At 47.1% G+C, this 17,142-nt stretch overlaps 2 protein-coding genes across 2 annotated transcripts in view; both read left to right on the top strand.

Moving 5' to 3' along the window:
- The window catches only part of plod3 (procollagen-lysine, 2-oxoglutarate 5-dioxygenase 3), a 13,704-nt gene extending 571 nt beyond the window's left edge, over positions 1 to 13,133 (top strand). Inside the window, exons 2-19 of the mRNA XM_079216373.1 lie at positions 167 to 258; positions 3,731 to 3,867; positions 4,171 to 4,334; positions 6,856 to 6,968; positions 7,048 to 7,111; positions 7,216 to 7,313; positions 7,406 to 7,507; positions 7,619 to 7,750; positions 8,039 to 8,160; positions 8,343 to 8,447; positions 9,363 to 9,488; positions 9,628 to 9,769; positions 9,864 to 9,977; positions 10,060 to 10,131; positions 10,276 to 10,380; positions 10,480 to 10,626; positions 11,915 to 12,040; positions 12,202 to 13,133. Of these exons, the coding sequence (XP_079072499.1) occupies positions 167 to 258; positions 3,731 to 3,867; positions 4,171 to 4,334; positions 6,856 to 6,968; positions 7,048 to 7,111; positions 7,216 to 7,313; positions 7,406 to 7,507; positions 7,619 to 7,750; positions 8,039 to 8,160; positions 8,343 to 8,447; positions 9,363 to 9,488; positions 9,628 to 9,769; positions 9,864 to 9,977; positions 10,060 to 10,131; positions 10,276 to 10,380; positions 10,480 to 10,626; positions 11,915 to 12,040; positions 12,202 to 12,357 (2,117 nt within the window). The 3' untranslated portion in view covers positions 12,358 to 13,133. The remainder of the gene's footprint in view (positions 1 to 166; positions 259 to 3,730; positions 3,868 to 4,170; positions 4,335 to 6,855; positions 6,969 to 7,047; positions 7,112 to 7,215; positions 7,314 to 7,405; positions 7,508 to 7,618; positions 7,751 to 8,038; positions 8,161 to 8,342; positions 8,448 to 9,362; positions 9,489 to 9,627; positions 9,770 to 9,863; positions 9,978 to 10,059; positions 10,132 to 10,275; positions 10,381 to 10,479; positions 10,627 to 11,914; positions 12,041 to 12,201) is intronic.
- A 322-nt stretch (positions 13,134 to 13,455) lies between these two features.
- On the top strand, positions 13,456 to 16,879 carry znhit1 (zinc finger, HIT-type containing 1). Its single transcript, XM_079214960.1, has 6 exons — positions 13,456 to 13,497; positions 15,410 to 15,507; positions 15,677 to 15,752; positions 15,837 to 15,916; positions 16,187 to 16,356; positions 16,663 to 16,879. The coding sequence occupies exons 1-6, from the start codon at positions 13,473 to 13,475 to the stop codon at positions 16,682 to 16,684; spliced, it is 471 nt and encodes a 156-aa protein (XP_079071086.1). The 5' UTR covers positions 13,456 to 13,472; the 3' UTR covers positions 16,685 to 16,879.
- Positions 16,880 to 17,142: the final 263 nt, after the last annotated feature.

The following is a 17,142-nucleotide window of genomic DNA, read 5'->3' as shown; positions in this document are numbered from 1 at the left end:
TAAAATCATACTATTCTATATATATATGTGTATATATATATATATATATATATACATACATATTTTGTATATATATATAATATGTATGTATGTGTGTATATATACATACATACTGTGACAATATTTTGTTGTGTGTGTGTGTGTGTGTGTGTGTGTGTGTGTCTAGAAAATCTGCTGGTGATCACCGCGGCAACAGAGGAGACTGATGGCTTTAATCGTTTCATGAGGACGGCCAGAGAGTTCAACTACACTGTGAAGGTACACACTACGACTACACACTACAACTACACACTACAACTACACACTACACTGTGAAGGTACACACTACAACTACACACTACAACTACAAACTACAACTACACACTACATCTACACACTACAACTACACACTACAACTACACACGACACTGTGAAGGTACACACTACAACTACACACTACAACTACAAACTACAACTACACACTACACTGTGAAGGTACACACTACAACTACACACTACAACTACACACTACATCTACACGCTACAACTACACACTACAACTACACACTACACTGTGAAGGTACACACTACAACTACACACTACAACTACACACTACAACTACACACTACATCTTCACACTACAACTACACACTACAACTACACACTAGACTGTGAAGGTACACACTACAACTACACACTACAACTACACACTACAACTACACACTACATCTACACACTACAACTACACACTACACTGTGAAGGTACACACTACAACTACACACTACAACTACACACTACACTACACCTACACCCTACACACTACAACTACACACTACAACTACACACTACCACTACAACTACACACTACAACTACACTTACACACTACACTTACACACTACACACTACACTACAACTACACACTACAACTACACACTACATCTACACAACTACACACTACAACTACACACTACACTGTGAAGGTACACACTACATCTACACACTACATCTACACACTACAACTACACACTACACTGAAGGTACACACTATAACTACACACTACACTGTGAAGGTACACACTACAACTACACACTACAACTACACACTACACTACACCCTACACACTACAACTACACACTACAACTACACACTACCACTACAACTACACACTACAACTACACTTACACACTACACTTACACACTACACACTACACTACAACTACACACTACAACTACACACTACATCTACACAACTACACACTACAACTACACACTACACTGTGAAGGTACACACTACATCTACACACTACATCTACACACTACAACTACACACTACACTGAAGGTACACACTATAACTACACACTACACTGTGAAGGTACACACTACAACTACACACTACAACTACACACTACACCTACACACTACAACTACACACTACACTACACCTACACACTACAACTACACACTACCACTACAACTACAACTGCACACTACACTGTGAAGGTACACACTACATCTACACACTACACACTACAACTACACACTACACTGTGAAGATACACACTACAACTACACACTACAACTACACACTACACTACACCTACACCCTACACACTACAACTACACACTACAACTACAACTGCACACTACACTGTGAAGGTACACACTACAACTACACGCTACAACTACACCTACACACTACACCTACACACTACAACTACACACTACAACTACACCTACACACTACACCTACACACTACAACTGCACACTACACTGTGAAGGTACATACTACAACTACACGCTACAACTACACACTACAACTACACACTACAACTGCACACTACACTGTGAAGGTACATACTACAACTACACGCTACAACTACACCTACACACTACACCTACACACTACAACAACACACTACAACTACACCTACACACTACACCTACACACTACAACTACACACTACAACTACACACTACAACTACACACTACACTGTGAAGGTACACACTACAACTACACACTACACTGTGAAGGTACACACTACAACTACACACTACAACTACACACTACACCTACACACTACAACTACACACTACAACTACACACTACACTGTGAAGGTACACACTGCAACTGCACTGTGAAGGTACACACTACAGCTACACACTACAACTACACACTACACTGTGAAGGTACATACTACACCTACACACTACACCTACACACTACACACTACAACTACACACTACACTGTGAAGGTACACACTACAACTACACACTACACTGTGAAGGTGCACACTACAACTGCACTGTGAAGGTACACACTACAACTACACACTACAACTACACACTACAACTACACACTACACTGTGAAGGTACACACTACAACTACACACTACAACTACACACTACAACTACACACTACACTGTGAAGGTACACACTACAACTACACACTACAACTACACACTACAACTACACACTACACTGTGAAGGTACACACTACAACTACACTGTGAAGGTACACACTACAACTACACACTACAACTACACACTACAACTACACACTACACTGTGAATTTACACAATATAATGACGTATATAATTTAATATAATATAATATTGAAGGGTAGGGAGCAGGAGTTAACAGGTGAAGAGTAGGGAGCAGGAGTTAACAGGTGAAGGGTAGGGAGCAGGAGTTAGCAGGTGAAGGGTAGGGAGCAGGAGTTAACAGGTGAAGGGTAGGGAGCAGGAGTTAACAGGTGAAGGGTAGGGAGCAGGAGTTAGCAGGTGAAGGGTAGGGAGCAGGAGTTAACAGGTGAAGGGTAGGGAGCAGGAGTTAACAGGTGAAGGGTAGGGAGCAGGAGTTAACAGGTGAAAGGAGCAGGAGTTAACAGGTGAAGGGTAGGGAGCAGGAGTTAACAGGTGAAAGGAGCAGGAGTTAACAGGTGTAGGGAGCAGGAGTTAACACGTGAAGGGTAGGGAGCAGGAGTTAACAGATGAAGGGAGCAGGAGTTAACAGGTGAAGGGTAGGGAGCAGGAGTTAACACGTGAAGGGTAGGGAGCAGGAGTTAACAGGTGAAGGGAGCAGGAGTTAACAGGTGAAGGGTAGGGAGCAGGAGTTAACACGTGAAGGGTAGGGAGCAGGAGTTAGCAGGTGAAGGGAGCAGGAGTTAACAGATGAAGGAAGCAGGAGTTAACAGGTGAAGGGTAGGGAGCAGGAGTTAACAGGTGAAGGGTAGGGAGGAGGAGTTAACAGGTGAAGGGAGCAGGAGTTAACAGGTGTAGGGAGCAGGAGTTAACAGGTGTAGGGAGCAGGAGTTAACAGGTGTAGGGAGCAGGAGTTAACAGGTGAAGGGAGCAGGAGTTAACAGGTGAAGGGTAAGGAGGAGGAGTTAACAGGTGAAGGGAGCAGGAGTTAACAGGTGTAGGGAGCAGGAGTTAACAGGTGAAGGGTAGGGAGGAGGAGTTAACAGGTGAAGGGAGCAGGAGTTAACAGGTGTAGGGAGCAGGAGTTAACAGGTGAAGGGTAAGGAGGAGGAGTTAACAGGTGAAGGGAGCAGGAGTTAACAGGTGTAGGGAGCAGGAGTTAACAGGTGAAGGGTAGGGAGCAGGAGTTAACAGGTGAAGGGAGCAGGAGTTAACAGGTGAAGGGAGCAGGAGTTAACAGGTGAAGGGTAGGGAGCAGGAGTTAACAGGTGAAGGTTATGATGATGTGATGAAGGTGATGAAGGTCGTGGTGCGTTCAGGTGCTGGGTCTGGGCGAGCAGTGGAAAGGAGGAGACGTGGCCCGGACCGTTGGTGGCGGTCAGAAGGTCAGATGGTTGAAGGCGGAGCTTCTCAAACACTCTGACAACAACGACATGGTCGTCATGTTCGTGGACAGGTAACACCCACCTGTGTGTGTGTGTGTGTGTGTGTGTGTGTGTGTGTGTGTGTGTGTGTGTGTGTGTCATATAACACCTGTCCTCGTTTCTCTTTGTCACAGCTTCTCTTCATTCTCATTTTCACTCTGTTGGTCCATTGTTCTGTCTTCAATGTGAAATCTGACTCCTCTCACCTCACCTTTTATTTTGAAACTCTGCAGCTATGATGTGATCTTTTATTTTGAAACTCTGCAGCTATGTTGTGATCTTTTATTTTGAAACTCTGCAGCTATGACGTGATCTTTTATTGTGAAACTCTGCAGCTATGACGTGATCTTCGCGTCCGGTCCGGAGGAGCTGCTCTCCAAGTTCTCCCGTCTGGGGCACCGGGTGGTGTTCTCAGCAGAGGGGTTCTGCTGGCCCGACCAGAGGCTGGCCTCCAGATACCCAGAGGTGCATTCTGGGAAACGCTACCTCAACTCAGGAGGTGAGACGCGTCCTCTTTGTAGAGCCTCCAGGTGGGTTCAAGGACACTCGGACATCTCAGAGTCGCCTGTGACACCAAACAGGGAGTCATGTGACCCGGTTAGCTCCACCGCCAGTTAGCTCCACCGCTAGCACTGCCAGTTAGCTCCACCGCTAGCACCGCCAGTTAGCTCCACCGCTAGCACTGCCGGTTAGCTTCACCGCCGGTTAGCTCCACCGCCAGTTAGCTCCACCGCTAGGAATGTTGGGAACCATAGGAACGTTAGGAACCATGAGAACCATATGAACGTTAGGAACTATAGGAATGTTGGGAACAATAGGAATGTTAAGAACCATAGGACTGTTAAGAACCATAGGACTGTTGGGAACCATAGGACTGTTGGGAACCATAGGACTGTTGGGAACCATAGGAATGTTGGGAACCATAGGACTGTTGGGAACCATAGGACTGTTGGGAACCATAAGAATGTTGGGAACCATAGGAACGTTGGGAACCATAGGAACGTTGGGAACCATAGGAATGTTGGGAACCATAGGAATGTTGGGAACCATAGGAATGTTGGGAACCATAGGAACGTTAGGAACCATGAGAACCATTTGAACGTTAGGAACTATAGGAATGTTGGGAACCATAATTGCCAACGTTCCTATGGTTCCCAACATTCCTATGGTTCCCATGGTTCCCAACATTGCTAACGTTCCCAACATTCCTATGGTTCCTAACATTCCGAACCATAGGACTGTTGGGAACCATAGGAATGTTGGGAATCATAGGAACGTTGAGAACCATAGGAATGTTGGGAACCATATGAACGTTAGGAACTATTGGAACGTTAGGAATCATGAGAACCATATAAACGTTAGGAACTATAGGAATGTTAGGAACCATAGGAATGTTGGGAACCATAGGAATGTTGGAAACCATTCGAACGTTAGGAACCATGGGAACCATAGGAACGTTGGGAACCATAGTTCCCAATGTTCCCAATGTTCCCAATGTTCCTATAGTTCCTAACGTTCATAACATTCATAACATTCCTAACATTCCGAACCATAGGACTGTTGGGAACCATGAGACTGTTGGGAACCATAGGAACATTAGGAACCATAGGAACATTAGGAATGTTAGGAACATTAGGAACCATAGGAATGTTGGGAACCATAGGAATGTTGGGAACCATAGGAACGTTGGGAACCATAGGAACGTTAGGAACCATAGGAACCAGAGGAACGTTAGGAACCATAGGAACCGTAGGAACGTTAGGAACCGTAGGAACGCTAGGAACCATAGGAACGTTAGGAACCATAGGAATGTTGGGAACGTTAGGAACCATAGGAACGTTAGGAACCATAGGAATTTTGGGAATGTTAGGAACCATAGGAATGTTGGGAACCATAGGAATGTTGGGAACCATAGGAACGTTAGGAACCATGAGAACCATTTGAACGTTAGGAACTATAGGAATGTTGGGAACCATAATTGCCAACGTTCCTATGGTTCCCAACATTCCTATGGTTCCCATGGTTCCCAACATTGCTAACGTTCCCAACATTCCTATGGTTCCTAACATTCCGAACCATAGGACTGTTGGGAACCATAGGAACGTTGGGAACCATAGGAACGTTAGGAACCATAGGAACCATAGGAACCAGAGGAACGTTAGGAACCATAGGAACCATAGGAACCGTAGGAACGTTAGGAACCGTAGGAACGCTAGGAACCATAGGAACGTTAGGAACCATAGGAATGTTGGGAACGTTAGGAACCATAGGAACGTTAGGAACCATAGGAATTTTGGGAACGTTAGGAACCAGAGGAACGTTAGGAACCATAGGAATGCTGGGAACGTTAGGAACCATAGGAACGTTAGGAACCATAGGAACGTTAGGAACCATTGGAATGTTGGGAACGTTAGGAACCATAGGAATGTTAGGAACCATAGGAATGTTAGGAACCATAGGAACGTTAGGAACCATAGGAACGTTAGGAACCATAGGAATGTTAGGAACCATAGGAATGTTGGGAACGTTTGGAACCATAGGAATGTTGGGAACCATAGGAATGTTGGGAACCATAGGAATGTTGGGAACCATAGGAACGTTAGGAACCATAGGAATGTTGGGAACGTTTGGAACCATAGGAATGTTGGGAACCATAGGAATGTTGGGAACCATAGGAACGTTAGGAACCATAGGAATGTTGGGAACCATAGTAACGTTAGGAACCATGAGAACCATAGGAATGTTAGGAACCATAGGAATGTTGGGAACCATAGGAACGTTAGGAACGTTAGGAACCATGAGAACCATATGAACGTTTGGAACTATAGGAATTTTGGGAACCATAGGAATGTTAGGAACCATAGGAATGTTGGGAATCATAGGAACGTTAGGAACTATAGGAACGTTAGGAACCATAGGAATGTTGGGAAACTTTTCTTTTCTAAATTATAAGTGTGTGTGTGTGTGTGTGTGTGTGTGTGTGTGTGTGTGTGTGTGTGTGTGTGTGTGTGTGTGTGCAGGCTTCATGGGCTTCTCTTCAGATCTCAGTCTGATGGTTCAACAGTGGAAGTATAAAGACAACGATGACGACCAGCTGTTCTACACCAAGATCTACCTGGACCACAAGCAGAGGGTGAGGAGGAGCAGGAGGAGGAGGAGGAAGAGGAAGAAGAGGAGGAAGTGATGATGATGATGTCTCTTTGTCTCTTCAGGCCAAGTTCAACATGACTCTCGACCATCGATCCAGAATCTTCCAAAATCTGAATGGAGCTGTTGGTGAGACACACACACACACACACACACACACACACACACACACACACACACACACACACACACACACAAACACACAGTGTGTTGACGAATGTTTCTGTCGTCAGAGGAAGTGGTGCTGAAGTTTGAGAGGTCAAAGGTCAGAGCCAGGAACGTGGCCTACGACACACTTCCTGTCATCATCCACGGCAACGGCCCCACCAAGGTAAGGACCAATCACAGCCCTCCGTGTTGTTGTGTACTGCAGGCCTCAGTCACATGACATCGGGTGACCTCGGGTGACCTCTGTCCCTGCAGCTGCAGCTGAACTACCTGGGCAACTACGTCCCGTCTGCCTGGACCTTTGAGGACGGCTGTGGGGTCTGTGACCACGACCTGCTGCTGCTCGCCGACGCCGCGGTAGGCTCCTCCTCCTGCGCCGCCGGGGCTATGGGTTCACTCCCGTTTGCAGTGGATAACGTGTGTGTGTGTGCTTGTGTGTGTGTGTGTGTGTGTGTGTGTGTGTGTCAGGATGAAGACATGCCCCTGGTCTACCTCGCCGTGTTCATCGAGCACGCCACTCCCTTCATGGAGGAGTTCTTGGACCGGCTCACGACGCTCAACTACCCGCCGGAGAGGGTCCGCCTCTTCATCCACAACAACGTACGTCACGCACGGAACTGGGCTGCTCCGACCCGATGTGTCTGGTTCTGCTCCGACCCGATGTGTCTTGTTCTGCTCCCACCATGTGTCTGGTTCTGCTCCCACCATGTGTCTGGTTCTGCTCCCACCATGTGTCTGGTTCTGCTCCCACCATGTGTCTGGTTCTGCTCCCACCATGTGTCTGGTTCTGCTCCCACCATGTGTCTGGTTCTGCTCCCACCATGTGTCTTGTTCTGCTCCCACCATGTGTCTGTCCTGCTCTGACCCGTCTTACCCTCCGTGATGCAGGTTGTGTACCACGAGCGCCACATCCAGAGGTTCTGGGAGCGCCACAGAGCTCTGTTCCCCGATGCTCTGCTGGTCGGACCAGAGGAGAACCTGCAGGAGAACAAGGCCAGAGCCATGGCTGTGTGAGTGGAGACAGAACCACTGTAGAACCTGAACACAACATGGTTTATATTCATAGAACATCAGAGACGCTGTAGAACCTGAACACAACATGGTTTATATTCATAGAACATCAGAGACGCTGTAGAACCTGAACACAACATGCAATGAAATGATATTTACACGTATGTGTGTTTGTGTGCAGGGAGGCGTGTAAGAAGGATCTCGAGTGTGATTACTACTTCAGCATCGACTCTGAAGTGGCCTTGACAAACCCTGACACGCTGAGGATACTAATCGAAGAAAACAAGTACGTAACCTCCTGTATACACTGAAGGGCCCACCCTGCTACCTTACTCCCTAACTGGTCCACACTAGCATCCTTACATATACCCTACTCCCTAACTGGTCCACACTAGCATCCTTACATATACCCTACACCCTAACAAGTCCACACTAGCATCCTTACATGTTCTCTACACCCTAACAAGTCCACACTAGCATCCTTACATGTTCTCTACACCCTAACAAGTCCACACTAGCACCCTTACATATACCCTACACCCTAACAAGTCCACACTAGCATCCTTACATGTTCTCTACACCCTAACAAGTCCACACTAGCATCCTTACATGTTCTCTACACCCTAACAAGTCCACACTAGCACCCTTATATATACCCTACAGCCCAACAAGTCCACACTAGCACCCTTACATATACCCTACACCCTAACAAGTCCACACTAGCATCCTTACATATACCCTACACCCTAACAAGTCCACACTAGCATCCTTACATGTTCTCTACACCCTAACAAGTCCACACTAGCACCCTTACATATACCCTACACCCTAACAAGTCCACACTAGCACCCTTACATATACCCTACACCCTAACAAGTCCACACTAGCATCCTTACATGTTCTCTACACCCTAACACGTCCACACTAGTACCCTTACATGTATCCTACACTTTGAATGAGTTGAATTCATGACTCAATGTGTTCAGGGGCTTCTGTAGAAACACAAAGCGCTTCACTCATTGGAGACAATTATAAAAAAGCAGGTCTTACAGGTGGATGATAATAACATTTATTTCTGTGCATTTAAAAGTCTCCATCGTTATCTTTCCCCGTTTGGTGGCGTGACGATCGAACCTCACGCCCTGTGTGTGTGTTTCAATGTTTTGGCTTAACGAGAGGACATTCTCTGTTTCTGTCTCAGGTCAGTTATTGCTCCCATGTTGTCCAAACACGGGAAGCTGTGGAGTAACTTCTGGGGCGCTCTGAGTCCTGAAGGGTTCTACTCCCGATCTGAAGACTACATCGAGATCGTCCAGGCCAAGAGGATGTGAGCACACACACCGCAGTTTAAATGTGCTTCTATGTTTCTCTTTCAGCTTCGTCTATAAACCAAAGTTTCCTCACAACTCAGGTGAGGTGATTATTGTTAATTATGATGTTATTAATGTGTGTATGTGTGTGTGTAGGGGTCTGTGGAACGTGCCCTACATCACTCAGGCCTACCTGATCAAAGGCAGCGTGTTGCGGTCCAAGCTGTCCCAGGTGAGCCTGTACGTGGAAGAGGGGATGGACCCTGACATGGTGTTCTGCAGGAGCATCAGAGACCAGGTAACACCTGCTGAACACCTGCTCACCTCACAACTATCAAACTATCTCTTTGCGTGGCTGCCTTTAAGTGCATCTTTCTGGACTGCATCCACAGGGGGTCTTCATGTTCGTGTCGAACCGTGACGAGTTTGGCCGTCTGGTGGCGTCGACCAACTTCAACACGTCCAGGCTTCACCCGGACATGTGGCAGATCTTCGACAACCCTGTGGTCAGAAAAACATTCGAGCACAATAACGTGTATACATGGTAATCTGAAGGAGAGCACTGGCTAAATGTGTGAGTATTTGCAGGACTGGAAGGAGAAGTACATCAGTGAAAACTACTCCAAGATCTTTGAGGATGATAAGAGCTTTGTGGAGCAGGTAACAAAACATTCCAACCAACAACTTGACAAACTATCAAACTAATTAATGTTTTGCTTTTTTGCTCCGTGACAACCGGGTTTATCCAATCATTTGAACCATCTGTAGTTCAATAATGATCTCAACTCCCTGTCCGTCTCGCAGCCCTGTCCAGATGTTTACTGGTTTCCAGCCTTCTCAGAGAAGATGTGTGATCATCTGGTGGAGACCATGGAGCACAATGGCCAGTGGTCTGGAGGAGCACACAAGGTGAGCTGTCTTTCTGTGTGAAATAGACGGGGAAAGTGAGTTCACAGAGTATTTAGATTTGAAGACCTGTCTTTTCTTTTTTTTTTTTTTCTTTTTTAGGACGAGCGTCTGGCCGGTGGTTATGAAAATGTCCCAACTGTTGATATCCACATGAACCAGATCGATTTTGAGAAGGAGTGGCTGAAATTCCTCAAAGAGTACATCGCTCCCGTCACTGAAAAACTCTATCCTGGCTATTACCCCAAGGTACAGTTCAGACACTACCCCAAGGTACAGTTCAGACACTACCCCAAGGTACAGTTCAGACACTACCCCAAGGTACAGTTCAGACACTACCTCGTGGTACAGTCCAGACACTACCCCATGGTACAGTTCAGACACTACCCCAAAGTACAGTCCAGACACTACCCCAAGATACAGTCCAGACACTACCCCAAGATACAGTCCAGACACTACCCCAAGATACAGTCCAGACACTACCTCATGGTACAGTCCAGTCACTACCCCAAAGTACAGTCCAGACACTACCCCAAGATACAGTCCAGACACTACCTCATGGTACAGTCCAGTCACTACCCCAAGATACAGTCCAGACACTACCCCAAGATACAGTCCAGACACTACCTCATGGTACAGTCCAGTCACTACCCCAAAGTACAGTCCAGACACTACCCCAAGATACAGTCCAGACACTACCTCATGGTACAGTTCAGTCACTACCCCAAAGTACAGTCCAGACACTACCCCAAGATACAGTCCAGACACTACCCCAAGATACAGTCCAGACACTACCTCATGGTACAGTCCAGTCACTACCCCAAGATACAGTCCAGACACTACCCCAAGATACAGTCCAGACACTACCTCATGGTACAGTCCAGTCACTACCCCAAGATACAGTCCAGACACTACCCCATGGTACAGTCCAGACACTACCTCATGGTACAGTCCAGTCACTACCCCAAGATACAGTCCAGACACTACCCCATGGTACAGTCCAGACACTACCGCATGGTACAGTCCAGACACTACCCCATGGTACAGTCCAGACACTACCGCATGGTACAGTCCAGACACTACCTCATGGTACAGTCCAGACACTACCTCATGGTACAGTCCAGACACTACCGCATGGTACAGTCCAGACACTACCCCATGGTACAGTCCAGACACTACCGCATGGTACAGTCCAGACACTACCGCATGGTACAGTCCAGACACTACCTCATGGTACAGTCCAGACACTACCGCATGGTACAGTCCAGACACTACCTCATGGTACAGTCCATACACTACCGCATGGTACAGTCCAGACACTACCCCATGGTGCAGTCCATACACTACCCCATGGTACAGTCCATACACTACCTCATGGTACAGTCCATACACTACCTCATGGTACAGTCCATACACTACCGCATGGTACAGTCCAGACACTACCTCATGGTACAGTCCAGACACTACCCCATGGTACAGTCCAGACACTACCCCATCGTACAGTCTTTATCTATAATCCTCTCTTCTGTATGTGCAGGCCCAGGCCATCATGAACTTCGTGGTGCGTTACCGTCCTGACGAGCAGCCGTCTCTGCGGCCACATCATGACTCCTCCACATTCACCATCAACGTGGCCCTGAACAGTAAGGGCGTCGACTACGAGGTACACACACACACACACACACACACACACACACACACACACACACACACACACACACACACACAGAAACACACTTCTGATCCAGTAAAACATTCAGCATGGTTCAAGTGAAAGTGTCTGCGCTGCTTAAACTTGACGGTGTGTCTGTAACTGTGTGTCAGGGTGGAGGCTGCCGGTTCCTGCGCTACGACTGTCTGGTGGAGTCTCCGAGGAAGGGCTGGTCCTTCATGCATCCCGGCCGCCTGACGCACTACCACGAGGGTCTGCCCACCACCAAAGGGACCAGATACATCATGGTGTCCTTCGTAGACCCCTAACAACACTAAAAGTGTGTGCGAAAGTGTGTATGTGTGTGTGTGGTTAAAGAGACACACCAACCACTTGTGTGTGAACGTCAGTCGACCTCATCACAATAGAGACAGACAGGACGGCGGAAAAGACGTGATGATCTTGAATGCATCGTCTCGACATTTTTCTACCTGACTTTTATTTTTTCTGAAGTTTGCCTTCTTTTCTGATTGGACGATACACACCCACGGCATTTCAAAATAAGAGACCGTTGAGGTTAAGCTCACGAGTCGCTGCGCTGCCTTATCTTATGGGACTATGCAGACTGAACCTGCACCATGATGACGTCATCTGTTACGTTTCTTACAAAGTCGGACAACGTTCGCTCCAGTCAAAATAAAATAAAAATGTTGCGTCAGCACTGGGATGGGGCGCCGCAGGTCACAAATCTTGTATCTTATATTTTATGAAAAGAATTCCGCGGAGTCCAAAGTGTGTAAATGGAGTTTTGAGGAGGTGAAACTGTTTCTGGGAAAACACTCGAGGCCTTTTTTTTATATTTCTATGTTTCATTCTTCATTGCTTAGTGTTTTAAAGTCATGTCTTTGGAGTATTTTTCTATCGTAGTGAGAAACCTCAGTTTGATCTCCTCGTTGTGTTTCGGTGCGTTTGAGGAACCGGAGGAATCTCTTCACGGGACCTTTGTTCCTCTCATGCGACGAGTCAGCGTCTCTGGCTTTGTACAAACTGCGTTAAATTATTTGACTGAGCGAATAAAGTTCTGAGATTTTAATAAATAATTTAAATGTCACTGTGTTTGTTTTCTGTTTGATTCCTTATTTCCTTACTTATTGAGTTCATGATGGAAACTGTTTTATTCATTTGTCAGAAAAACAACTGACTTCTGATGTTTATTAATTCTTTATTTAAAACTGAAATGAATAAGAAGTTTATTTAATTATTGAATCTGCTCACTACAGTCATGATATTATTGTAAAAGCAGCTGCGAGGTTCAGTTAATAAAACGCACCTGTTTTAAGAGGCTTCTAATAAACGTTATTCAGAGAAGTGAAGAAACGCAGCATTCGCGTTTCGTCTGGTTTGGTGGCTCCGCGGCTTCCGTAGACCAGAAGTGAGAGACAACATGGGGCTGGAGAAGAAATGTTCCGGTGAGTCTGGTTTAATAAACTTTACCGTTTAACGTGGCCGCGCACTGCGGAAGCCTTTGATCAATCAAAGGGTAAACTGTGTAAATGCGCGTGCACGTGTTCGCGCGAACTCTCGAACCGAGCCGTTAAACCGGAGTGTTCACTGCGCGTTCACGTCTTCAGCGCTGATGGACACGAGCCATCCGCGTGAACGACGGTCTACAGAGACCTGGTGGTGGTCTACAGAGACCTGGTGGTGGTCTACAGAGACCTGGTGGTGGTCTATAGAGACCTGGTGGTGGTCTACAGAGACCTGGTGGTGGTCTATAGAGACCTGGTGAGGGTCTATAGAGACCTGGTGGTGGTCTACAGAGACCTGGTGAGGGTCTATAGAGACCTGGTGAGGGTCTATAGAGACCTGGTGAGGGTCTACAGAGACCTGGTGGTGGTCTATAGAGACCTGGTGAGGGTCTACAGAGACCTGGTGGTGGTCTATAGAGACCTGGTGGTGGTCTACAGAGACCTGGTGGTGGTCTATAGAGACCTGGTGAGGGTCTACAGAGACCTGGTGGTGGTCTACAGAGACCTGGTGGTGGTCTATAGAGACCTGGTGAGGGTCTACAGAGACCTGGTGGTGGTCTATAGAGACCTGGTGAGGGTCTACAGAGACCTGGTGGTGGTCTACAGAGACCTGGTGAGGGTCTACAGAGACCTGGTGGTGGTCTACAGAGACCTGGTGATGGTCTACAGAGACCTGGTGAGGGTCTATAGAGACCTGGTGGTGGTCTATAGAGACCTGGTGGTGGTCTACAGAGACCTGGTGGTGGTCTACAGAGACCTGGTGGTGGTCTACAGAGACCTGGTGAGGGTCTACAGAGACCTGGTGGTGGTCTATAGAGACCTGGTGATGGTCTACAGAGACCTGGTGAGGGTCTACAGAGACCTGGTGGTGGTCTACAGAGACCTGGTGAGGGTCTATAGAGACCTGGTGAGGGTCTATAGAGACCTGGTGAGGGTCTACAGAGACCTGGTGGTGGTCTATAGAGACCTGGTGGTGGTCTATAGAGACCTGGTGAGGGTCTACAGAGACCTGGTGAGGGTCTATAGAGACCTGGTGAGGGTCTACAGAGACCTGGTGGTGGTCTATAGAGACCTGGTGAGGGTCTACAGAGACCTGGTGGTGGTCTATAGAGACCTGATGAGGGTCTACAGAGACCTGGTGGTGGTCTATAGAGACCTGATGAGGGTCTATAGAGACCTGGTGGTGGTCTACAGAGACCTGGTGAGGGTCTACAGAGACCTGGTGGTGGTCTATAGAGACCTGGTGATGGTCTACAGAGACCTGGTGGTGGTCTATAGAGACCTGGTGGTGGTCTACAGAGACCTGGTGGTGGTCTACAGAGACCTGGTGGTGGTCTACAGAGACCTGGTGAGGGTCTATAAAGACCTGGTGGTGGTCTACAGAGACCTGGTGGTGGTCTATAGAGACCTGGTGGTGGTCTATAGAGACCTGGTGAGGGTCTATAGAGACCTGGTGAGGGCCTACAGAGACCTGGTGGTGGTCTACAGAGACCTGGTGGTGGTCTACAGAGACCTGGTGGTGGTCTACAGAGACCTGGTGGTGGTCTACAGAGACCTAGTGGTGGCCTACAGAGACCTGGTGGTGGTCTACAGAGCACACTAAGCTCCCAGTAGACCACGGACACTTTAATAATATCTGATACGTTTAAGTACTTTTTATATACTTTAGTATTCAGTCTGTATATTTAATATTCTTCTTACTGCTTTTTTATTTAGTTTTTATTACTGTTTATTTATTTTGATCTTTTATTTACTGTAAGAAACGCTGCTGGAGTTTCCTATCATGAAGGATTATCTCTCTCTCTCTCTCTCTCTCTCTCTCTCTCTCTCTCTCTCTCTCTCTCTCTCTCAGCCCGGGTGGAGGCCGGTCAGCGTAGAGTTCTGGATGAAGCCACCAGACAGAGGAGACTGACCCGCCAGCTGGAAGCTCTGGAGAAGGACAACTTCCAGGTGAGGATGATGTCATCGACCTCACCCCGATGACGTCATCGGGGTGAGGTCATCATCATCACCCCGATGACGTCATCGGGCGACATCGTCGGGGTGATGATGATGACTTCACCCCGATGACGTGATGTCATTTAAAGGAAGTTTCTTATGCTTGTTGTTGTGTTTCCAGGACGACCCTCTGTCCTCCCTCCCTCCCCCGGGTCCTACTGCCCGCCTGCCCGCCTTCAGTGAGACAGAAGAACCAGGTGAGACATGAGGCCCGTGCAAGTGACGCCTCAGGGGACAGGTGACCTTATTGTTAAACTCCTCCTCCTCCTCTGTGCCTCCAGAGAAGAAGAGGAGGAAGACGAGGGGCGATCACTTCAAGCAGCGCTTCAGGAAGAACTTCACCACGCTGCTGGAGGAGGAGGTGGGTCACCTGGAGGGACACACACCTGGTCTAGAGGGACACACACCTGGTCTAGAAGGACACACACCTGGTCTAGAGAGAGACACACACACCTGGTCTGAGAGACACACACACCTGGTCTGAGAGACACACACCTGGTCTGAGAGACACACACACGGTCTTAGGGACACGCACCTGGTCTTTGAGACACACACCTGGTCGAGAGGGACACTCAACTTGTCTGAGAGACACACACCTGGTCTGACTCCTGCTCTGCTCTCTGATTGGTAGAACCTGTCGGAGAGGGCGGAGCCTAACTACCTGTCTGCTGCGGCCCCGCCCTCCTCTCTGCCCCCCCGACACTTCTGCTGCGTCTGTGGGTTCCCCTCCCACTACACCTGCACCACCTGTGGGGGGCGCTACTGCAGCAGCAAGTGTCTGTGTACGCACAGGGAGACCAGGTACACACACACACACACACACACACACACACACACACACACACACACACCTGTCTTTCTGCTGATGTGAGGACCATCAGAAACATGCCACTTTATTACTTTACCCTTCCCCTAAATCTGAACCTCAAAGCAAGTCATAACCCTCAGGGACAAAATGTGTGTGAATCTGATATTAATATAATAACTGATGAGTCCACAATTCATGTACATGCTATTTGCATGCTACTTACATGCTATTTACATATACCTGCTTTTTACATATGCATGCTACTCTTCCATGCTACTCATGCGACTCTGTGTCTGCAGGTGTTTGAAGTGGACGCTCTAACGAGAGGACATCGGTCAAGCTCCAGCTGGTTAGCGTAGCTTAGCATAGAGACTGCTAGCGTTTATACCAGTGAAAGCTGTAAAGCTTTTCCGTGCTGTGTTCTGTTTATTTTGTCCACCACAGCCCATAAAGGAGTCACAATATTGTTCTGTAAATAACGAAGGCGAGTGATTTAGTTTCATGTTTTATTAAAGAAAAAAGAAATGGGAAACCTTTCTGTGTTTTTTTTTATTTCCTACAAGCGTGAGAAATATTCCTGATTTTTAGAAAGTGATTCATAAACATTTTGAACTTCCCTAATATTATATATATATATATATATATATATATATATATATATATATATATATATATATATATATATATATAATTATAGCAGTGATTTAATACATATATTAATTTAATAAAATAAACATGTAGTTATAGTCAGATCTGTGGTCTCTATGAAGCAGTGGTTT

Source organism: Taurulus bubalis (genome assembly GCF_910589615.1).
Source record: "Taurulus bubalis genome assembly, chromosome: 3".
In the NCBI taxonomy this organism is placed as follows: domain Eukaryota; kingdom Metazoa; phylum Chordata; class Actinopteri; order Perciformes; family Cottidae; genus Taurulus; species Taurulus bubalis.
Note: the sequence above shows the minus strand (reverse complement) of the source record. Positions and strands in the feature narration are given on the sequence as shown.

What these genes read in the sequence shown, in the direction of transcription:
- znhit1 (XM_079214960.1), top strand. Translation starts at nt 13,473, where the DNA reads ATGGGGCTGGAGAAGAAATGTTCCG. An exon ending in CCACGCTGCTGGAGGAGGAG is followed by an intron (nt 15,917 to 16,186) that starts GTGGGTCACCTG and finishes TCTGATTGGTAG; the next exon opens with AACCTGTCGGAGAGGGCGGA. An exon ending in TGTACGCACAGGGAGACCAG is followed by an intron (nt 16,357 to 16,662) that starts GTACACACACAC and finishes CTGTGTCTGCAG; the next exon opens with GTGTTTGAAGTGGACGCTCT.